Source organism: Chelmon rostratus, chromosome 11 (genome assembly GCF_017976325.1).
Source record: "Chelmon rostratus isolate fCheRos1 chromosome 11, fCheRos1.pri, whole genome shotgun sequence".
Classification (NCBI taxonomy): domain Eukaryota; kingdom Metazoa; phylum Chordata; class Actinopteri; order Chaetodontiformes; family Chaetodontidae; genus Chelmon; species Chelmon rostratus.
The window spans coordinates 2,560,099-2,584,584 of NC_055668.1; the positions used below are offsets into that span (position 1 = coordinate 2,560,099).

The 24,486-nt window shown below is 40.3% G+C and overlaps 2 protein-coding genes across 2 annotated transcripts in view; both read left to right on the forward strand.

Annotated features, from left to right (window-relative positions):
- The first annotated feature begins 4,370 nt into the window (after positions 1 to 4,370).
- Positions 4,371 to 13,738, forward strand: kcnk18 (potassium channel, subfamily K, member 18). Its single transcript, XM_041948164.1, has 3 exons — positions 4,371 to 4,605; positions 4,873 to 5,019; positions 12,903 to 13,738. The coding sequence occupies exons 1-3, from the start codon at positions 4,371 to 4,373 to the stop codon at positions 13,736 to 13,738; spliced, it is 1,218 nt and encodes a 405-aa protein (XP_041804098.1).
- Positions 13,739 to 23,426: 9,688 nt separating this feature from the next.
- slc18a2 (solute carrier family 18 member 2) overlaps positions 23,427 to 24,486 on the forward strand; it is a 30,597-nt gene continuing 29,537 nt past the window's right edge. Inside the window, exons 1-2 of the mRNA XM_041948093.1 lie at positions 23,427 to 23,475; positions 23,607 to 23,793. Of these exons, the coding sequence (XP_041804027.1) occupies positions 23,661 to 23,793 (133 nt within the window). The 5' untranslated portion in view covers positions 23,427 to 23,475; positions 23,607 to 23,660. The remainder of the gene's footprint in view (positions 23,476 to 23,606; positions 23,794 to 24,486) is intronic.

The window sequence follows — 24,486 nt, forward strand, 5'->3', positions numbered from 1 at the left end:
AAAGGTCAGTTTGGGAGTTGTTCATAGGTATAATTTTCACTTTTTGTGCAGCCAGGTCAGCTGTTTTACATGGGAAATGTATTCACTGAATCCGTAAGACAGTGCTGTCTTCCTCCTGTGGACTCCTCTTGGAGAGAGTGTGTATTGGGACTTCCAGAGTAAATTTGAGGTCTGTCTCTATCATGGATGTACAGAAATGAAGAAACACATTTCTCTAGGTATTAGACTACTGTGTTCCTTTAAAGCAGATTTAGTAATCTGTCAGCAGAGGAGACACTGGGTTTGACAAAGACACTCAGACACACTGCCAACAAAGATTTATTCCAAATGAGACAGTCTGGCACTGGTCCCAGGCTGAACACAGGCTTTGAGTGGTAAAAGAGAGAACATTATCATTGGAAAGTGTCTGCCTAACTGGAGGGAAGGCACCGCCTTAAGAGTTGGAATTAGATTGTGTTAATGGGTGTGATGTAAAGCTTTGTATTCTATCAAGTCCTCTGTGTCCAAATGGAATTGATGGTAATCTTCTAATTCAATCTAAAAAAAAAAAAAAAAAAGAGCCTTCTCTGTGAACTGAAGACTTGGTCACTCATTTGATTATTGTTGAACATGTAAAGCTACATCATGAGAGTGGTTCAAAAAGTAGTTTTAAATTAAAGCTATTTGAGGTTTAAATTCATTGTACAGCTGAAATTGTTAAAAGAAATCTTTATGTGATGAAGCAGTAATTCTGTCCTATCATCAGTCTTCTTCATCAGACAAGTAGCCAAGTTACACAAAAAGACACAACTGTGTTTTAATTGCTTGATCATCAGTAATAGGCCAACTGTAAAGTAAAAATGTCTTTGTTACTTGTGTGTTACTGAACGTGAGATTGCTGAGTCTGTCTTCAGATTTTCCACCAGTGTCCCAAACTTGTAGTAGAAAACAGCAGCTAAAGCTGACCAGTCACAGATTTTTCAGTATCTGCAGAGTATCTCTGTAGCCTGCTGCAGCTCTGACGTATGGCCACCTTTTTAGGAGGCGAGCATGAGCTACAGTTTACACCACCACACCACAACACAGCTATAAATCTGCTGTTATACTCCGGGTTTCCCAGTGAAACTTCACTAGACTGCATTCTGCATGTTTTAAAAGTTGTATATGTTTTCTTAAGTTTTCATTAGAAACCCTCATCTCGGTGTTTCAATATGACAGGGGCCACCCCCCCTTGCACCCATAGACCAAAAATGTGCCTCAAATATAAACACAGTCAACTGTGATTTAGCAGGCCTAAGTAAGGTTTGTTTCAAGTTTATCTCAAAATAAGTCACATTAACACAAACACAGCTGACATGGCTTGCCTTTAAAAGCTTTGTCTTCATCCTGTGTGGAAGGATGGGGACGGCATCACTGTGTTTCTTCTCTGCTTGCTTTGGTGTGGTGCTGCTGTTAATGTGTTGAGTAAAGGCCAGAGCACAGACTTTCTAATGGGTGTTTATCTTAACCAGAATGGCAGCCAGATTGTTTATTCCAATGATGATGAGCAGACATAACGGCAGTTCAAGAAGTGCATTTTAGAGAGAAGCCAACATTCCCTGGACCGCTGCAGTACGCCTGTCTTACACCATTTATGGTAATGATGCATTAAACTGAGGATGAACACTACAGATTTCATCATCACATTTAAATATTTCAGCAAGCCTTCACTTCCATTAGAAATAATGGATAGTAATGGATAATAAATAATGATCAACACTGCCATCAACTGAATATGATCTAAAGTAAACTATTAAGTAAGAGGATGTGACTATGTTATTGATCAGATAACCTCATCCATCCATCATCCATAAACGGATCCATTCATCCAACCATCAATGCATGCATCCATCCATCATCCCACCATCCATTCATCCAGTCATCCATCCATCCATCTGACCTATTCACCTCTTCATTACACTATACAAAACTGTGGTCTACACCATTGTTTTCAGTGTGTTGATACAATAAAACTAAAGGTCATAATGACTTTGTTGATTCACAAACTTTTTACACCACCATGGTGGTGACACGTTGGCATGTAAACATCAGCATTTGCAACCGCTGCTGTGCCTAACACAGAACTCTGAGCTGTTGAGTTTCTGTAGCATCAAACTTCTCTTTGTCCTTGAGTCACAAATACATTAAAAGATTGAATGTTAACAATGTGGGAAATTTATACTGCAAGTATTTTAATTACTTTTAATGAGCAACAAAGCTGTAAATTAGGGTGTAGATTGGGTAATAAGTTCTGTAGCACTTTATAACTTTTCAAAATTGCCATATAATACTTACCAACATTAAAGGGTAACAGATAATAACAGAAGGGGAAAGAAGACAAACTGCACAGTTTCTTTTAGATAAGGGTTTTTTAGTTATCTAGTAAGTTAAGGTACTTATTAAATAACTACAGGGTGCATTTGTACACTGTGGACTGACCCTGTTGTTACACAGGGTGCTGTTCATGTTGTTAAGGAGGACAGTAAGTACATAATTTCATGGTAACGTTTGTACAGTAAATACAGCAGAACTGGAAAGCAGACTTGTCCATCAAACAGTCCAGGCAAATGTACAAGATGGTCTGACATGAATAGTACAGGACATGGACACTATAGTCATTGCAAAACTTGACATTGCCCAATATCAGAATTAAAATATGAAATGAGCTCGGTCACCTCATAACTTTCAAACTCAGCACATCACTTCTAATCTCTCTGCAGACATTTTCACCTACACGATACACAAATGTATCCTTACAGTACAAACAACGATGCTGTGAATTAGAAACAGTAATGCTGGATGCTTTGGGTCATAATCTAATGCATTACAAAAAGAGCAATTACATCAGGTTATCTACTGACACAAAGCTCGAGTGGACAGTGAAGACACATCATATTTTTTATGTGATAAAACATTTTAGGGAAGAAATGTATTTCTCACAATGATTGATAGCACATATAATGTGATCATTTTATTATTGCTCTTGCCGTTTTTGCAAATTTACCTCATCAGATTAATGTATCTTTCCTTTTTGCGTGTTGCTCTCCTTCAGGGCCAACTTCCTGCTTTCCTCCAGTGTCTTCCTTAATTGACATTTGATTGATCAAAGTGTAGATACAATTAAATCAAAACCAGTAGGTCTACAATTGTACAATGTAGCACAGCAGCCCTGTAATAAATCAAAGAGGCGTTGGTTCAATTATGGTCATGACTGTGGCTGTCGTTTATGCTGTTATATTAGATCACACCCTCTAGTGCTTTGGGCCAGTGTCTTGTTGACAATGTACCAGTTCCACCCTTTAGTGAACATCTGTCATTTCTCTCATATAGTCACCAGTACAGAAATTCAGAGGTTCGCCTTCTAAAAATGAATATTTGATCAACTCAGTGTTGTTCGCTTCACAGTAGATTTTACTTATTGTCAGTTCTAAGTTAAAAGTAGTAGCATCCCAAATATAATGAGGTATTTACATAAAGAGGGTCCAGTTGTTCACTGACTTTGACCCACAATTGGCCCTCACATGCTTCACTAAATATAGAAGTCCTGCAGCACCTGTTGCCCATGGGGCTTGATAAATGGCAAGACCATTTGTTTTTAGAGATCAAAGAGGCAGAATTGCATCTGCACTCCAAAAGAGTGAATCAAGCTGATGCATTTGCTTAAACACTGTGCTGAAGTGCAATTTTGAAGTGCCTGTATTTCCTTTCATGTTTCTTTAATCTTGCTACTCAATGTTGCACAAAAACATGACTTTTCACATTACATAAAAAGATGTGGTCACTTTATGAAATATATAGTTAAAGATTAGTCCAGTGGTTCTCACACCTCTTTTTGTTTGTTTGTTTGTTTGTTTAGTATTCCCATAAGGAGATGCTAACAGTTTCCAACATACATCTTCAGATACACTCAGACACATCATCAGTGATGTAAAAGTAGATATGAGGAATTGTGTGGACTAGCTGATTTAATTTTCCCTCTCTTTTTCCAGGTTCATTCTCCTGGCTACAGCTTTATTTCAGTTAAGTGTTTAAAAAAACATCATGTATTTGTATAGCTGGGATGAAATTTAGCACATTAATCTTCTGCTGATTGACTTGGCCTGTGTAAATGGTTGTGAAAGCTGTCTAAGCCGCTGACAGGCGTAAGTAATGGACTATGGAGTGAATAACGGATCTCCCCAGAGGCCTCATCGCGGTGTCAGTAATGCGTATATGGATGGTGTGGTGCGTTCACTGCCTCGCGCCAACCTCCGCGCACAGTGCTGGAGCATAAAGCCAAGCGGACGGACGCACAGGCGCTCTGCGCAGGGGCTGAACGGCAGGAGCGGCGGCGGGAGAAGAAGCAGGGGAAGATGTCAGTGGCACTGAAGAGAGGGATCAGCGTGAAGGCCGAGTCCAGAAAGTGCGCCGCGCGTTTCTGGAGGTTCTTTCCTCATCTTTTGCTGAGTCTGTCTCTGGTGGCGTACGCGTCGCTAGGTGCGCTCATGTTCCAGCACATCGAGGGAGGGAGCGCGTCCGCCAACGTTACCCCGCAGGAGTACGCTGAGTTCCTGGATCAGATTGTTCGCACCGTCCAGAACTTCACCAGTAAGTGCCTACAAATATCGTTAGCCACTAAAAAGTTGTGTCGCCTCCTCATATCAGCAATCACACTTTAAGAACTCATTTCTACCGACAATAGCGAAGCTGTGTCGGATTTTTCTTCCTCTGTCCGCTCTAATGCTGATAAATACGGATACATTTGCACCTAGAAAATGTGTATTTCTTTGATACTTACATGTTCAAATATTAAAATATATAAGTCCGAGCCCTAATTCATTTGCTGTACACTGAAAGTTATCTGTTGATTTTCAGAAAACGCCTCCTGCACACATCAAGACATAGTGAGGGAAGTGGAGTCTCAGATGCGATATGACTTCAAGTCCATATGGCTCCAGAGACCTGACCGATGGACTTTTTTTGGCTCCATGTTCTTCTGCTGCACTGTATTCACAACAGTCGGTAAATCAGCAGGACTATTACAAGTTTTAATAAGTTGATGTCTCTTTGTGTGTGTGTGTGTGTGTGTGTGTGTGTGTGTGCGCGGGTGTGTGCGTGTGTGGAGGAAGCTGAGTTGATATGATGGATCACTATAAAAGTAGAGATTCTTCAAAAAAAAAGGCTAGAGGAGTATTTTGTGTTTCCCTGTAAACCATCACCGGGGTTCGGAAGAACAGTGTTGGTGTTGTTGTTCGGTGTTGAACAGCTGGTAAATGCCAGGTTTGCCAGGTGATTGCTCAGTGACATCCTGATGTGTCTAAAGGCCTAAACAGTTTGACACATAGAACATCAACACATAACAACACCCAGTGCTCTCAACATCATGTAAACAACTTCACTGCATCAGTTTGAGTCAGTTTCACTGTTCAATAATATGAATAGAACTTGAAGGAAGCCAAAAACTTGAATTTTGACTATAGAGATAAACATTCAAATGAGAATGATGGGTTAAAAAAAAACCATAGCAGGGAAATGGCCATAACTTTTTTGCCCAATGATAAATCTTGGCACACTGATTGGTTGTATGTATTACAACCTGCAAACAGCCGAATAATAACATACCCCTTAGTAATTACAGTAAAATGTATTATGTCTCCATCTCCATGGTTCTCTCTCCAGACACTTTTGAGTCTGATTGCTTTGACTAGAACTGACTAAATTCTTAAACACACACAAACACACACACACACACACACACACACACACACACTAAAGATCCTGCATGAAACTCAATCTCTTTTGCTTCTTTTCTAGGCCTACATCTATTAAAAACTGTTAGATATAGAACTGTTTGTAATGATATGTAATGCAACATGTGATGATTTGTCTAGTTCTTTCTAAAGTTTGAGAAAAAAAATCCTGATAATGCTATCAGGGATATTTTGGATTGAGGTTGACTGTTCGGCTTTTTAACAGCCTGTGTTAAGAACTGGGGATATGGAGGTTGAAAGACGTTGGCATTTACCAGGCATAAAGGAAATATAGAGGAAATATGAGTTGCCTTCCGGAAACGCAGGACCTAGCATATTTTAAAGGCACTTAATGTCAAAAAGGCACATTCTGTCTAAGTGTTTCAAATGTGTTGGTCATCGTAGGCTGCACAGTGTTGCAGCTGTCATAATCAGTCATTTCTACAGTGAATGATATTTGTTTAACGTTTAACAATTAGCCCCAATACAAGATAAAAGCAGTAATGCATCATTGTGAGAGCGTATGTGGCTTAGATTGTAGGGGGGTGGGATCCTCATACACAGTTCAGCAGGACTGAGGTGGAGGTGTACACACCAGTTGTGCTGCTAGCAGTCACAAATGCTTATGCAGCAGTTACGTCCTTCACTTATTCCCATATTCAGCTCACATCATAGCTTACAATATTATATCCACCACTACTCCTCCTGGACATCCTGGGATACATTTTCTGTGGTCGGCGCATAGAGCGAGCATTTGATGTGGAAGGCCTTTTCCTTTTCACATTTGGCAGGAACTGTGATGCTATCTTAAAAGCGTATAATGTTACAGTCCCAAGAACATTCTTAAAGCTGCTGTAATCAATATTTTCCTATTAACAATGGATGCACGGTGAACGATGAACCCACAGGCAGTGATCATCTGACTCTGCAGTTCCACTCAACTCTGTGGAGCTCATTGTTTTCGTTTTGTGACCTGCAGATCGGGCAGGTGTCAAGAAGCACAAACAGGGGGAGCAAATTAATTAGTGAGCAGTCTTTCAGTTTCTGTCCTGTTTGTGCTGGAGCATCATCATTAGAGTGAGTGCTGGTCTGGTAGTGGCATTTAAAGCTATTAGGGATAACCTGTCAGCCTTGCAAGTGGTCAGTCATGTTTTAGTCTTGGTCTGTTGATGCTTTCTTTTAGAAGGGCATGTTTCTGCATTATAAACTTGCCAATTTGCTAGTCTAACTTTGTGAAACACCCTGAGGTCAGATGGCCAAACTTCACTGAAACATCACTTGCTGGGCCTTCAGAAACACTCCTGTGTGACACTGAGTGGTTATTGACTGCTGTTCTTCTCTGGTTTTCTCCATTGTGGTCTTTGTTACTTGTGGCTTGGTGTACTTTGGTGCTAATGACTGTGTGTTCAGCTCAGCTGTATTGACATTGCCAGGCAGTAAAAGTGCGTGCTATATATTAGTGGCGCTTAGTTGACGTGTAACAAGCCATGTGTATACATGTCAGTGGTTTTTCTCATAATGATACTGGATCCACTGTAATAATACTGAACTTCAGTTTACTTCAGTTATGTTGCTGCAACACTGCACATTTCACCGCTGTGGGATTGTTAAAGAATTGTCTTGTCAAAGTTAGTGTGGATCAAACCAGCAACCATTATATTGGAGAAGGATGATGCGAGTTGAGCCTAATGTCATTCTGGGCATCACTACAAAGCATATATTACTCCTTGTCCATGAATTGTCTAATCAATCTCTCCTGCTTGTTGCCCTGGAGGAGAAGTAAAGCCTGGACAGATAAATTGCACTACAAGGAGGTAAAATTGTGCCAGCAAATTCTTCTGCTGCACGAGCCAGTATTGTTACAATAGTTGATCAAACGGCAATGTGTCAATTGAAAGGTGTCGTTCATAGTGAGAAGACTACGATCACCAACTATGCAGTTCCCCTCGCCTCCATGAAGAGTTTTAGCATGTTTCAGATCATGGATTAGGTTTTATGAGCGGAAGCTCTAATGTTTATGTCACTTTCACCACTGTCAACCCTGCTTTCAGCCGCAGCAGGCAGCTGTTTTCACTGTGCACCGCCTGCTCAGTGCCATATGGCACACCAACAAAATGTGTGACCAGTCGTGGAACAGAGTGGAGCATTTAGCAGCTAAAGAGCCAGGTATTTTTCTCAGGAGTGGGTGGAACAAAGAGCTAAAAGGGTGTAAATATTGAACACATTCATCAGGTAGCCAGACACATGACTCCAAGGAAATGCCAAAGTTGCTCTGTGTCTGCTAAATCTGTAAATAGGTAAGTGTACCTGAGTTCACCTGATCTGAGCCCATATTTATCATGTGACTCAGGATAGAAAATTGGTCTTAAGTGGTCCATGCTTTTAGTCTTTGAGCTGCAGAACTGTCTTTACGCATTAAGACTTCCCTGCAGTGGGTAAATAACAGGACAAACAAGCAATCACACGGAATGGAAATGTAGACTGTAGGTTGTTTGATGTAAAGCTTCTTCAAACAGACTGAATCCATTCAAACCTTCATTTTGTCTGGGATAAATGCTTCACACTTGCTGTGCAGCAGTGTTTTTTCAGGTTACAATAGATTGAACACACAAACACACGAGGAATTCCAGCTGTAATAGCAATGATGTTTAGATTATATGATCTGTTTCCTTCACTGTCAGATCTCAGTAGTAAACTTTACTGATATGATGCATTACATCATGTCCTTAGGAAATAAATAGAAATCTGCCTGATACATTTTGACATGTCTTTTGTGCAAATTGACAGTTTGGCCTGAGAGTGATGCTTGAGGAAAGGTCACGAAAAATATCAGTGTTCATCATAAATCAAACCATAAATATTTACAGATGTTTTTGTGGAAATATGGTCATTAGTCAAGTGTTAGTCAAGGGGAACTTTGAGGTGGTGGCACTAGATGACAGGTTGGGGGCTGTCCAACATCATTAGAATCATCTATGAAAAAAACATCTGTGACTGAGATAAGCCACTGTCTTGTACTTGTGGACTTGGATGAATACAAGGGAATGTTCCTGGTCTGCATTGGTTAAGGACTGCTGGCTAATTCTGATATGAATGTAGCAGTTTAAAGTTATATAGTGTATGTATTATCTTCTTACATTTCTTCCTTTTTTTTTGCATTCAGATGGCTACAATGATATTTATTATTTATATTTATTTTTGGGCCATAATGCTCAAAAGTTGTACAACAAATAAAATGTATTTTTGGAAAAGTATCTGAAAGTTAGACCATCCTGAGACACCAAAACATCCCTCTAAAACCCAGACTGTTGAATTTGTCTTTGGTGGATTTGCTTTTCTTAAAGGCAGTGTGAGGCATATTTCACTGCAGGGAGATGAATCATTGGTTGATTGACGTCCCTGAAGTCAAATAATACCAAAAGATTCCTTTGATGATGTTAATCTGTCTGTTGTCCAACACTTTGTTCCAGAGGAGGACATCTAAGTTATTACAGGGCACATTGCCATGAAATGTAGTGTGGACATCCGTCTTCCCAACCGAGGAGGAGCACACCAGGCTGGAATCAATTAGCCAGCTGATCGCAGTCTTCAGCTGATAACTAAGTGATCCCTTGATGTTGATTGGTTGGCCTGGTATTTATATTTTCTTATTCATATTTTTGTATATACTTATTTATATGTATTTATTTTTACATTCTTATATCATTAATAGTTGCAGTTTTATATTAAGTTTGTTTCCCAACATGAGGTTCTAATACAAGAGTCACTCTGCACATTTATTTTTATACTTCTTTTATTAAATCCCAAAAAAAACATACTCATCCCACTGAAGCCTGAAGGCTTAAGATGAACACACCAGGGGCATGACCTGAGAGTCCTTAATAGTGGAGAGATGGCATAAACCTTTAGATTTGAATGGCCCCGTGGCCTTTTCTAGGGCCACCCTCAGGACAAACATGACCTTTATCAGTCTTAATGATAGCATAATCATTTTCAGTCAAAGAGATTTGTACAAACACATGCCCATTCTGATTTGTTAGCCATGCTAGTGGCGCAGCTCTTGGAATGGCAGCGTTGGTTTGTTGGTTGTCTGGTCAGTTGCTCGACCACTTTGTTAAAGACCCAAATCTCTCAACAACTATTTGATGATTAGTAATTGAATTTTGTGCAGACATTGATGTCCCCCTCATGATGAATTATAAGGCAAACTTCAGCATATTACCAACAACCTAAAATATAGCCTCTCACAGCCACTTGAATGGTCGTAGACTCTGTCTTGCATACCTTTGGAACCTTAAACCTTAAGATGTCCAGTATATGATAACATAACATTTTAGTTATTAGTAATCAATTTCTGAATCATTTTTCTTTAGGTTTTATACAAAATGTTAATCAAACTATGTATTCCTACTTCTACTATCTTGAGCTTCCTCTTTTCCTCAACATGATGTGATGTGTAAAAACCTTGTGAAGATCCATGAGTAAGTCAGATGCTTACAGATAAGTGGAAAGGAAGCCAGCTAATGGCTAATTGCTTAGCTGCAACAGGAAGCCCACAACTCAATGAAGAGAGGGCACTCTCAGAGAAGAATGCTTTTTACATCACCACAGAAAGCTTATTGGAGGTTGTTTGAGGTTAGAGGCATGTTGTCTTTGTTATTTTGTTAGTTGGAAACTGTTGAGACTTTTCACTGCCATTGCATTATTATATGTACATTATTCGAAAAATAAGCATTTACTTTAGGACCTACATTGCATGCATTATGAAACTACAGTTTCATCTGAATGCAATGGTTCGTTTAGTTGTCTGACCTCCATCACTTTAGTCTATATAATGGTTTTAATAAACATGGCAATGTCACAGAACCATCTCTGTCTTTCCCTGTCCTCATGCACTCAACACTGTCCTCCATGCAACATCATTAGCTACTGGCAGCTAGCTCTCTGCTATCTGCTAAGCGGTTGATTTCTTTCCAAACTGTGTGACTGCTCATGTTTCTTGCACCATTGGATCACTGTTTAGCAATTTTCAATGTGTTCACTGTTTCCAAGCAATAATTTGGTAAATACAGTGCTAGTGTAACAGGAATTGTGCTAAAATGCAGGTTTCGGTTTGATCAGTAAATGATCTCCAACTGCAATGTATTAACCAACAGAGTGGAGGCGCTAAATCTGGTGAGCTGGTGATCACAGAACAAACTGTACTTCAATGTTGCAAGGAACAAGGAGTTAGTCATCAACTTCGGAAGTTCATGAAACAACGAGTGCGAGCCAGTCTTCATCAATGGACACATGTGTCCAGTTTCAAGTTTCCGGGCATTCACATCTCAGAGGACCTCACCTGGTCCTCTAGCACCACCGTACTGTCAAGAAAGCACAGCAATGGTGGCTTTTCCTGAGGACGCTGAAGCTGGTCTGCTCAGCAGCTGCTGGTGACCTTCTACCGCTGCACCACAAAGGACATCCTAATGATAGGAAAGCTCTCCACTGGGTCATCTCCACTGCACTGAAGACCACTGGGATACAGCTCCAAGCCCTGGAGGACACCAACGGCTCATGCTGCCTCAGGAAAGCTACCAGCATTTGTCAGGATTTCTCCCAAACAAGCCATTGTCTGTTTGAACTCATCTATCTGGCAACATTATAACATTACGTCCACACCTCTACACTGAGATATGGCTTCTTCCCCAGAGCCTTAACTGCTCTGAATAAGTCCACCAAGTATCCCCCATAAGCTCTCTAACTGCCCCCATAATTGCCTGCCACAAGTGACATCTCATGCACACACATACCACACTATGCCACCAAATAAGCTATGCTGTAGCTGTAAGCTGTATCGAGTTACACAGTCTCTCCTTCATTCTGTGTTACTGTTTGGATATTGTGTTCCATTCTGCACTTGTAATTAATAACTTAAGTATTCAGGGATTAATACATTCATCCATGGTGTGTTTTTATGAAGATGACATATTTACATTCCTCTACTGTACAGGTTTTGTTGCTGCTTTGCACATCTGAGCTGTAGCACTATTTACTCCTGTCAGACACTGCTAATACTCTTCATTATTGTGTTGCTATTTCATCATATTGTTTATGTTTGCCTTATTTTTTGTATTCTGTAGCATCGAGTACAGAAACTACAAGCTTGATCTTGTTGTACTTGTGCAATGACAATACAGGTATTACTTTTTTCTCGATTCCCCCATATCTAAGATAAGGCTATCATTTCTCTTAGGAAAGTCTGCATAAAGACTTCTACAGTTGAACTGATTTACCGAATATGTGTCATCTAGTTCAACATTACCATTAAATTGGTCATCAAATATAAGATTTTTGAATATCATTGATTGAACACATGAGTCAGTGTATCTACATCATGTTCAAAATTTGACTTCTGAGTGGCTCAGTCGTAACACACACTCATTATTTAATATTAGCCTTAGGGTTAGGTTAGGGTTATGGTTTGGATTGTAAACAACATACTGATCTTAAAGTTCATTAAACCTGTCCAGTCAAAGGTTTCTAGTGTTTGCCCACTTGACTGTGGGCAACCATCTTTTCTACATTGGTAGCTCAAATGTAGAGTGGTTATCAGTGATGTGTTTCCTAATTTATGTATAAATTAATAAAAATGACAACACCTGCAGATAATAACTCACAACGGTGGTTAATAACTGAATCCTGGAAATTTGTCTCTGTTTAGTAGGTTTTAGAGTAAATTCCTCCATTGTGAGATTAATAAAGTCTTATCATCATCACACATACCATGCCTTTTGAGTCCTCTGCTCTTTTAAGTCAATTTGTATATTATAATTTTAACATGCAAAGTCTTCTATATTGTATGTGTAATCTCTTGACTCACGGAGCACATGATGAATGAAATACTGGTTTTGAGAATTGTTCCTTAGTATTTTCCAGAATTCAACACTTTATTTATTTCTGGTAGAAACAAATTTAAGCTCATGGTTGTATATTTTCACGTCAATTAAACATCGCCTCTAATCTGATTGCTGTGATTAGAAGAGTGTTTGTGCCCTTGATTGCCTTTATCCCCTACAAGGATTTAAACTATGATGATGATGTGATTGCTTTAAATTCTACAGTTGCTGCTGCTTCACTGAACTAAAGTGTACATTTTCTCCTTCGTTGTTGCAGGGTATGGGGAGATCTATCCAGTTACCCTGCCTGGCAAGGTGGTGTGTGTCTTGTATGCCATGGTGGGCATTCCTCTCATGCTTCTGGTGATCCTTGACGTGGGAGACTTCCTTGCTATGCTGATGACCAAAGCCTACATACGCATTCACTCCTTCTGCAAAATCCTCCGCTCCCACACCTGGACACCATGGAAGGCTAGGAAGAGGGAAGGAGATTCTGATCACCGGACCCTGGAGGACGGTACCTTTGTTTTCAGACATGACATTGTGATCCGTGAACCCCTCGACATCCGGCAGGTGCTGCACAGCCAAGCTGATGTACGGCACAAATCCATCCAGCTGCAAAACAACAAAGAGATCTTTGAGAAGATTCTTGCCAGGGAGAATTTGATTAGAAGGGGCCCACTGCTCAGGACCCTCTCCTGCCCAGAGCTGGACCAGCTGCCACCACCACTCGAAGGATATACCATATGGGACTTCACAGGGTTAGGAGATGGAATGGAAATGCTGGATGTACCCTTTGTGTTGATTCTTTTCATCGTGTTTGCCTACATTTTATTTGGGGGCTTGATTCTGCCCTTGTGGGAAACTGAATTCGAGGGTTTTGACCCCTACTACTTCTGCTTCATTACACTCACTACCATTGGTTTTGGCGACATTGTACCCAATCACCCCAAGTATTTCATGCTTACCTCACTCTTCATCATTATTGGCATGGCCATCATGTCCATGGCTTTCAAGCTGGGCCAAACACGAATTGTAATATTCTACCGCCAATTCTTAAAGTTCATCAGCAGGGGAAACGTGGAGACTTTCAAGAATGAAGAGAAGGACTAAGTCACAGGGAGAATCTCTGCCTCTTGTCTAAGAGAGTCCTGGGTTTGACAGAGGCCTGAAATGCGAGTCGATGGGAACTAGTCCAGTGGATTCGTTGTGCTGGCTGTTCAGTTTTAAGCATGAGCAAAATAAAAAGTGTGCATGTGCCAAAAGCTTTTGTCCAGTGAAGGAGAGTGATATTCAAGATGATTCTCATTAAGAAGAACTTCAAATTCTGCATATTGAGATACAGTATCTTGCCAAGAATGACTATTAATTGTACTGTAGTACTATGTGATAGGCCTACTGTAGCAATTATACTACCTTAATGCTCTATTGAGGGCCAACACAGTAGTGTTGCATTTGAAGAAAAGTCAGAACTCCGGATTTCATAACTTCCATCCAGGAAAATCAGGTAAAATGCATTTTAAATTGAGTTTTGTTTATTCTTTTAAACTTCGCTTAATGACATGCTCTCAAATGAACACACACTCAGCATAAACAAATTTTCCATTTTCCATTATGTAATATTAACCCTACGGTTAGGTTAGGGTTATGGTTTGGATTGTAAAGTGTTAAAACAACATACTGATCTTAAAGTTCATTAAACCTGTCTAGTCAAAGGTTTTTAGTGTTTGTGAACAGCCCACACTTGACTGTTGGCTACCATCTCTTCTACATTGGTAGCTCAAATGTACAGTGGTTGTCAGTGATGTGTTTCCTAATTTATGTATAAATTAATAAAAATGGCAACACCTGCAGATAATAGCTCACTACAGTGACTTATTATCACACCTAGTACTAGAGATGTTACATCTGATACTGAGTCTTTAAAGAGTGTGTGGAGTGGGAAGGCCATATTTCTATTGAGGCACTGTGTTGAAGCTTGTATTGCTTTAAAAATATAACATCATCAATTACATTTGAAGCTGCCTTTGGGTGTACAGCAGCCTTGGGTTTGGGTGCACTTTGAAATCGGCTGGCACTTTGTTGGTGTAAGTGGGAAAACCCTCAAAATCTGGGGCCCTTTTTATCAAAGCATTCATACAGTGACATACGAATCTGTCAGAATCTGAATCAACGTCACTTGTCATGTATGTGTACACATACACAGACTTTAACTCTTTTTTTACTTTTTGATGTAACAACAAATTCTTATGAAATATTTCGATATTATGTAAGTTTATAAATTAAACAAACTAGCCAGAAATCATGTGCATATTTACTGTATAGCCTATATTAATGATAACATTTAAGTTTAGTTCAGTCACAAAAATGATGCAACTAATGGGTGAGTGCTGCCTTGTGTTGTAAAGCACTTTGAGTGGTCAGGAAGACTAGAAAACCACCATTTACAATAAAAACATCACTATTGTTGCAAGACTATAGGATACAAAAGAAACATTTGGATACAGCACATGTGTGTCCAATTACAACAATAATGATGATAATAAATCGCAACCAAACAAATACATGAGGAGGGCCTGGCCTTCTGGGGCCCATCCATAATGCCAGATCGGGCTGCTTATGGCTTTTTTGCAAGATCAGAGTTTTCAAAACAATGGCAGGACGAGTTCTGTTTCCAGTTGTTTATGAAGAAAGAATGTCATGATTAAAGGTCGTCCTCATAAGGCGCTAGTATAACATTAACAAGATAAGGTTAGGTAATTCAAGTGCATGTGACATGTGACAGAAGTTTCCCTTCAGGGCTTTCTGCCAGAACGCGGCGTTTGTGTGTTTGATGAGCAGAGTCGAAGGTAAGCAGCTATGGTCAAGCTGTGAGGCGGCTGGAGATAGATTCTATTGACATGAGGGGTGTATTTGGTCTGCAGCTGTGTCCAGGTGAGTGGTACATGTTAAAGTAACATCCACATGAATGTCAGGACCCAAGGTTTCCCAGCATGGTGATCTATGGGATCACTTCACCTGTCAGTGGCTTTAATGTTGTGCCTGATTGGTAGACACACTGCTAAAAAAACAAGGACAACAAAGCTGGACAATGCAAAACATAAATCTTTAAATACTATGTACCAAAAAAAAAAAAAAAATATATATATATATATATATAAAACACAACAATGAAATTTGTACACAGAAGCACTACAATGCAATGGTGCAGAGAGCAAAGGGTTTTAAATTTGTGCGTAGGAGTTGTCCAGACTTTACGCATGTAACAATGAAAAATCTCACCTATTCTACATCTTCTCGTGGACGTACAGGCTCGTTTACATACAGGCCCACCCCAGAATGCCATATATGGTCAAGACATCCCTTTGAAAGTCCTTTGCTTGGTCCTCTTAACGCAGACAGGGACGTTAAGATCATGTAGCGTCCTGAGAGTAGGCCTACAGGAAAGCTTTCCCAGCATGCACCAGGGCAGAGATAAGTCTCATTTTATGTGCTCCTGCATTAATATGTGTCAGATGTGGTCAGACTGGTTGTTGAGGTTGATGTGTCTGTTCTTGCGTCCCTTTAAACAAACGTGTAGTGTCAAACTCATTCCTCCATTAAACTGAATAAAGATACAGTATCTGGACTGGGGGATTGACAGATGATTCACTTCACGTAATGCTCAAACAAAGAATTGCAGAACACAAAACATGTATGCCCAATGCACAGTGCCACTCCAATGTCATTCATAGATTACAGATTTGTTTTAATTAGGCGTGTTGCACATCAAAGTTTCAGCCTGGCAGAATAAAACAGTTAATTATTAATGCAGATTGTTTATTACTGTCTTGCAAGCAGTTTTGCTGCCTTGTTTACAAGCATATTCTGCTCAGTGACAAGACGTCATCTGTTGATTAGCAGTAATCAACAGAGGATGTCTATACTATAATATTTATGACTAGCAGACAAAAGACCACTATCTTTCATGCTATCTTATCATAAAGCATTGTGTCACATGACAATTACTCATCACCAATAAGAAATTATAATTGTAGGAGGCGCCATAATTATGTTTGCACTATGACTTTGATATATTCTGCCGGGTACTCATAGGTTCATTACTACCGGAGAGCACTAAATGATGGCTCTTCACTTTTTCTCCATGTGAGGAAGCAGAATATTGCAGTGCACACCTGCTATCTTGGCTCTGTTTTCAAAGCAGATTAGATGAGCTCGACGTCTGCCTGTGCTGTAACTTTTCCTCAGAATGGATGGGTGGCTTCATTGGCTCGGCACAAGTAAGTAAATGAAATCATTAAAAACACAAACTGCTTGTATTAATTTGCCTAGATTGCCTAATGCCACACTAATTACAACCTACTGGATCCATGGTATGACCTAATGTTAAAGTGACTTCGTGAGATGATTGGCTGACTGCTGTGTAATATTCTCAACATGATGAAACTATTCATGAAGTCAGTTTGACATTTGACTGTGTGTTGACTAAATACACCATTGTTGTCTGATGTATGTACACCTCCCACCATAGGAACACGGCCCCTATATAACCTTAACCATGAGTGTGCAGGCATGTAGGTGCTGCATAGTTGTGCACCTGAACAAAAATCATTCAACCTCTGTGTGCACTCTACATTACATTGTATTGTAGAGGTGTTATTATCTGGCCATTTGTCACAGCCAAGATGATAGATCATGTTTGTATGTCATCTTTGAAATACTGTCTTGTCTTTTGGTCAAAGCAGCATTTTCATGCCGATAGATTTTTATTTACCCATTTATTACAAGCTGCACCCATACATCAATTTACATCATTTTTTTATCATTTAGAACACCAACATTTGAATTATTTTTAAGGGAATACCATCTTGTTTGGTTGACCTGGCTGGATTATGTTTTTGTTTAAGTTAAGACAGCCATGTGCCATGCTGTCAGTTCAAAAGCTGTCTTGACACAAACGGTCTATGCTTTGAAGGCAATACATATTGTATTTTTTATCACCCTTCTGTGCAGTGTCAGGCTTGTAATAATACATTTTCATAATTGGTTTGCTGTATGCTGCCTCTTGTGCTAAGATGTTCCCATTACCTGATGGTTTTCCTCAACTTGTGCAGCTCTACCCCTGATTCAAACCCCTGCATGTCAGATTACTGCAGACAACAGAAGGCAACTATATTTTCTTGCTAAATGGAATGCAATTTATTAATTCAATTTATTACATCAGAAACAGTGAAGACTGAAAACAACATCTTTGCATTTGTGTTTGCTGCTACATTGAGCCCATACGGGCCAATGTAATCACCAAAAAACATGTACAGCTCTGTGGTAATTTCATTGTTCGGATCAGGTCAGTTTTGTTTCTGTTGAACAGTACAGGGACATAATGCTAATCCTATCCTGGGCACAGTGAGCAGAACTCACTCTTCCTCTCTCATCTCCACCTTTTTTCTCTTCTTTCTCTCTTTATTTTCTTTGTCTTCTCTTCTCTTGTATATATATATATATATATATATATATATATATATATATATATATATATATATGTATTTACGTCCCCCTAAAGGTCTGTTCCTGTTAGCTTTCTGTCACAATCATATGTGAACAGCAGCAAATTCTTTGATCCTGGAGGGTTTTGATGATAGTTGCTCTGGAAATGAAGACGTACCTGAGGCCACTGATGATGAGGAATTTGTTGGGTTTTTTTTGTGTGTGCTGTTAATGAATCAGATCATGTAAAAGCAGAACTGGAGCATGAATGAGCTGTGAATGAGACAACAACATCAACCTTCCTGCTATTAATGCACAAGTTTCTTTCCAAACGTCACAAGCGATTCACTTTCCTGGAAAGCTTGGCCTTCAGCTTTTGTGGTTGCGGCTGGAGATAAAGAAAGGATTGCCACAACATCAAATCAGCTAATGGATGCGCTAAAAGTCTTTGGTTTTTCAGAGAGAAAACCACTTTAGCTAAAGACTCCCACAAAATTGCTAGAGATGCTCGGCCACATCTGTCCATCCACGCTCTGACACAGAAGAGCTATGTGGGTTTGTAGGAATGATTGAAAAAGCACCCATGCATTTAAAAGTTAAGTATGTTCATTACTTATATGCTGACTAAAAAAACAGTGCATATTGAAGTAACAGTGTATACTTTATTCTATATACAATCGGTTTGTTTTATGGAATTGGGATGCAGCATAGGATGATGACTGACCTGATGAATGTTGCCACACTGACACTAGCAAAGCACAGTCGGTGCAGATGCTAAAAAATGTCACAAAGCCAAGAAAGTAACAACAAACAAGTAGAACACAGTAGAAAAATGCACAGTTCTAAGGTAAAAGTCCTGCATTGAAACTTTTACTGGCTGTCAGTGGTCACAGGTAAAAACAACAAGCTTAAGAATGGTCCTTTTCAAAGTGTTGAATCATTGAAGTTGAATAGTTTCAGGTTTAAAACCTCTAGCAACATGTCAGATGGTGTGAGCTATACAATGGTAAAGTCACTGTTGTAGCTACAAGTTAGATATCTCTCTATTTCTGTCCACCTCAAAGTCAATATCAGAAGTGAACACTGCTTTGGTAGTCAATGTATTTTGGACTACCAAAGCAGTGGTCCTCTCTGACCAAGGACAGCTTGAGGTCCAGACAGGTGCAGCACCCCAGAGGTTGGTGCAGTGTGCAGTGATGAAGTTACGTATATATGATAGTATTACAGTCAGGATGATGCCTAGGTAAATTATTCAGTAGGATTTTAAATAAACTAGATTTCCTTGACACTTCATCCTGAATAAAAATCAGTCTGGCTTCCTCCCAAAGCACAGCACACAGCATGTGTATACCCTTCACACTGTGATTAACAAACATGGACACCAAACAGAAAATAGTAAGATATCAGTTATGTTATTCATGTGTTATGTCAAGAAATCTTTTGACTCTCTTTGGCATAAAGGGCTCTATGACAGACGTCTACATGATGGGGATGGGGACAAAACATATGATCTGAACGCTGGCAGTAAATGTGAAGAAAACTGATCATGATTTTTCCAAAACACTTTAAAAAACAGGAGAACAACTAGCAGTTCAAACAAATTATTCAATCATTGAACACATTTTAAGCTACACCTGCCTTGGTAAAACCATAACAGCATCAGGGAGTTGCAGCAACATGGCAGCAAATGCTCTACATCGAACTAGGAGGACGTTTTCTAATTTTCAAATTGCAATTAAAATTGTACGGTATGGTAGTATGGGGTCCACTCAGCCATTATAGCTACACCCACTGGGACAAACATCCAGCAGAAAGTTTACATGCAGAAAAATAAAAAATGTACACAGAAAAACATCAACAGATGCATGTAGAGCAGAAATAGGCTGATATATTGCTTTTTTCTGGAATTCACAAATTTGTCAGTCACCTGAAATAGAGCCTGTCAGACACCCTCCATTTCAAAGCCTGTCCCCTCTCAGACACACTCTGACCAGTCTCACAGCAACTCTGCTTTCCAAACACCAATCAGAGTAAACCAAATAACAACACAATGTAAAGAGAGCTATATGAAACATTGGAAAGAAGAAACTAAAAGTCAGATTAGATTGTTATCTGGAGTTAAAAAGAGACTGTGGATTGGCAGAATATCTCTCTACTGTGAGACAGAAAGCAGAAGCAGATCCTAACCAAGTACAGACAAACAGGAAGAAAAAATAAGTTATCCTTTATTGATCCCTGCAGCCAAATTCATTCTCTGCATTTAACTCAGCATTAGGAGCAGTGTGCAGCTACTGAGCAGCACCAAGGCAACCAGAGGAAAACGGAATATGTGTCGACAGGTGAGATCGCTCAATGCATTCACACACAAATACATGCACATGATATACTGTACATACCTAATTTGTTATTGTGTCTATCATTTTGTTTGTTTGTTTTTTAGTTTCATTCCAATAAAGGCCTTTGAATTGAGGAAGAAATATGAGACTGTGTGTAACTCTGCAGCAGGTCAGCAGAAGCCCTGTTTTGCAGTGATGTTACCAGAGCACTAGATGGCGCTGCTGTAAAACCACAAAGAAGTGAGAGCGTGAACACCAACACGTTTCCCTGTTGGTTCAGAGGAAAATGCATTCCAACCCTCTCTGTTTCTCTCGCTTTCAAATTCACAGCTGCTTTATTGGCAGAGGAGGGGTGTCGTGTTTGTCACCAAAGCATTTGAAGAAGAAAAAAAAAGTTATGAAAGAATCCATCAAATGAAGCACGGATAATTAGACAAAAACACCAACGTCGTCGAGCTGAAATGATCTGCGGCATTCTATGACATAAATGCAGACAGAACTGGGCTGCAAAACATCCCTTAAACACACTCTGAAACATGCAGAGACCATGTCTTAATGTGTTCCCACATCCCTTGGTGTCTCTTAAATCCATGAATTGCCTTAATTTTCCTTTGCTTTGCAAGCTTGTAGAAAAGACTGCTTGGATACCTTTAAGGTGAACTGACTACATTGAATCCTTGAACTGAATTTCCATTTGTCATTAAACAAATCAGGAGTTTTCAGCATTGGAACTGCCTGCTATGGTTACTCCATGATGTACAGCACAATACTTGATCTTTAATGAAGGTTTTACAGTGAACCGCTGGATCCAGAACTGATCTGGAGACAGCCAGCAGCGTCATGAAGGATGGCGTGGTCTCCCACCGGTGTACGCAGGCTTCTTCTGTGTGAACAGCCAGGTGACCACCTGGCTTAGAAAAAAGTGAATGGACTACAGAGCTGACGAACTCCGAGTGATCCATCGTTTCCAGCTCATCTGTCAGCGTCCTGTCACTCTGGTGCTGAATACCTCAGGTCAATCTGCTGCAGTATTTACTGCAAGAGCAGAGCTGGAGACTCTGTAAAGGGTGGCCTGTTTTTAATTCTAAACTTTCACTGGACAAAATAGCAATATTACATCATTATTATCATCTGGGGCGAGGTAGAGAGGTTGTCCACTTATCAGAAGGCTTAATGGTTTGATCCCTGGCCTTGTCCAAGTACCATTGGGCAATATACTGAACCCCAAGTTGCTCCCAATGCTGTGCATCGGTGTGTCAGTGTGTTGTTGCTAACATGTATGAAAGGGGGGATGCAGGCTCGTGTTGTAAAGTGGTCAGCAGACTAGAAAAGTCTATATAATATATAAACACGGCCCATTTACTATTTAACATATTCTAATTCATTGCTTCATCATGGTCTTGACTTGAATCTCTCCACACAAATGTCTTACCATAGGTTCCCCAGTAGATGTCACCATTTGGATGGTGTCAAACCTTAATTCAGCGCTTCAGAGATCTTTGTCTGCTCCACCACTCATGCAGCTTCCTGCAGCCTGCAAAGAACTGAAGTTCAAGCTCGAAACTGACAGGACAGACAGAGAGAACGAGACAGAAGGGGGACACACTGATACCCGTCTGTCCAGACACCGAGCACAAGACAGTAATGGAATGATTTAATCCATTGTAGTGCGTTGCTCTGTGTTATTTATTTGTTATTTACGTCCTATAGTAGCGGCCTCTCAGTGGCCTCTCTGCTCTGCTGCAATGACATATAAAACAATGAGTCACTGTCTAGCTCATGAATGACTGCTGTGATTATCACCTGAGGACAAACCAGAGGTCAACTCAGCCTTTGCACTTTGAGAGAGTGAATATTTGACTTCAAGGAAAACTACAGTTTAATGTCATTTTTGTACTCTGCAAAGTCATCGTTGAGATTTTGGAGTGTGGCACCATCACTAAAGCTGGGTCAGCTGGGACAAGACTCATGAACAGCTAGATTATCAGAAATCAGAGTTTACGTGCCGACTTCCGGGTGTAGCTTTGACCTAATGTTCTTCTAGCCCTCGTTGTGATGAAAAAACATGCACATGGCAATGTGGGACTGCAACAACATCATAGGAGCGTTTACTTTCCAGCTTTTTGTCCCAAAGTTAAACTAGTGTTGCTGCATTCCAAGCAATGAATAAAACCCAAGCTGTAATAAACATTCATTTTCCTGTAACATTTGTCGTTTTACTGGAACAGAACTTGGCTGTGTTGATTTCTACATGTGTATTGTAGAGTTGCTGTATTGTTTCCACCAAGGAGTGAAAAAACATTGATGCTGCTGTGCTGCTACTCAGGTTGTTAAAGTCCTGAATCAAACATTTATTGTTTGACTTTTTGTTATGGATCAGGTTCAGCTGCTTTACCCTTTAATATCTCTAGTTCCCTCCACATTTCACCTCAAATCCTGCAATACATTATACATTGTTTTAATCTAGTTTTGATCGCTTAGTAAAACCTGTTTGATTGACTCGGATTTGAATCATTCTTTAATACTTGTGTGAAAATGTACAAACAATATTTTTATCATCTCTTGTAGACTTTCAGCAACATTTTTAATGGAAGCTTAGGAATAATTGATGTGTTGCACAGTTTTGTCGGTAAAGACGGAGAAACCTTTGTCTTTAGCGCTCTTGTGAATGACCCGCGGGCAGGTGGGAGGTAAACCCTCCGAGCACAGATCTGCGTTTAGGTGGTGATCTCTACTTATGAAACGTGTCTGCAGCGAGATTAGCAGACTCCAGTCGGCGGCTGCATCAGGTCAGTGCTGGTGCGTCCACCATCAGTGAAGGCCAGCTGCAGGTTTCGGGTGTGTTTCCTGTCACCCTGCGCGCTCTTGGAGATCTCCTGTCACGGCTGTGTTACCGCAGGTCTGGTTTGAGTGTTTGCAGCTCGTCGGTAGGTGTGAGGGCAGTGACGTCAGCAGCGGGTCCAGGCAGTAGAGAGCGCGTGCGGTCCTCCCAGCACTGCTGCTGCCGCTGGCCCCCGCGCGCCACAGGTAAGAGCTCCAAACGGCAGCGCGCACTCTTTCACGCACCCAGTCTGTTATTTCTAACTTATCAACTCTTCCACACAGACTCAGGGGGTATTTTGGTCACTGACCCCCCTGTGCCACTTGTCTGTCTCCAGGAGGACGTGCCATCCGTCTCTTTTCTATTGTCTTGCGCCTTTCGGACTAACGCCATGGGTAGATTTGATGCGCTTCGGCAGTTTAATTTGTTGTCATGGCTCAGAGAGGAGAAACAGTCGAGGAGGCTGATTCTCTTCATTGTTTTCGTCGCCCTGCTTCTGGACAACATGCTGCTGACCGTAGTCGGTAGGTGCACTCCTGCTTTTCTCACCTCTCAATCGTCTTCAAAGTTGTTGCTTTTCGTTTTTTCATTTTTTTTTCTTGCGCAACAGGCAGTCCAGTTCACTGTCTGTCCAAATATGTAAATATGCCCAGTTGTGTTTGATTGCAGCCTGTTGCTGCAGCCTCCATGACGCTCTTAACTGTGCCAAAGTCCCCACATCCTTTCCAGATCTATTCCACGTTTGCTAAACTGGCAAGATAAGATGAGGTCCATATGTAAAATGTAGTGCAAACTGGATCATTCACGATGAACTTTGTAATTGATGAGGTTTAGCTAAAGCTAATAATGTGACCTTAGAATTAGAATGACTGAAAACTACAAGATCATACGTGAGCTGATTTCATGTATTTACCCTGGCCATGATGATTACAAAGAGGTAATATCAAAAGACCTTCATATACTGAATACTTTCTCAAGTAACTTGTATGCCCACCTCACCACAATGCACTTAATTAAATGGTAACAATAGACTTTAGGAAGCAACACATGACAGTAAACCCTGGTACATATTGATAGTCATTCATTTATTTTTCCAACACTTACCCTCCTGTGTAAAGTATCATCGATCGTCCTCATCCCACACCACGTGCAAAGAGATCAGTCATAACACAGCAAACAGCAACAATCCTTCAAAATACCTTTAATTCATTCTGAAT

Excerpts from the sequence above, each read along its gene's own strand:
- kcnk18 (XM_041948164.1), top strand. The coding sequence starts at position 4,371 with ATGTCAGTGGCACTGAAGAGAGGGATCAGCGTGAAGGCCGAGTCCAGA. Across the intron at positions 4,606-4,872 it reads CACCGTCCAGAACTTCACCA|AAAACGCCTCCTGCACACAT; the intron begins GTAAGTGCCTAC and ends GTTGATTTTCAG. Across the intron at positions 5,020-12,902 it reads CACTGTATTCACAACAGTCG|GGTATGGGGAGATCTATCCA; the intron begins GTAAATCAGCAG and ends TCGTTGTTGCAG.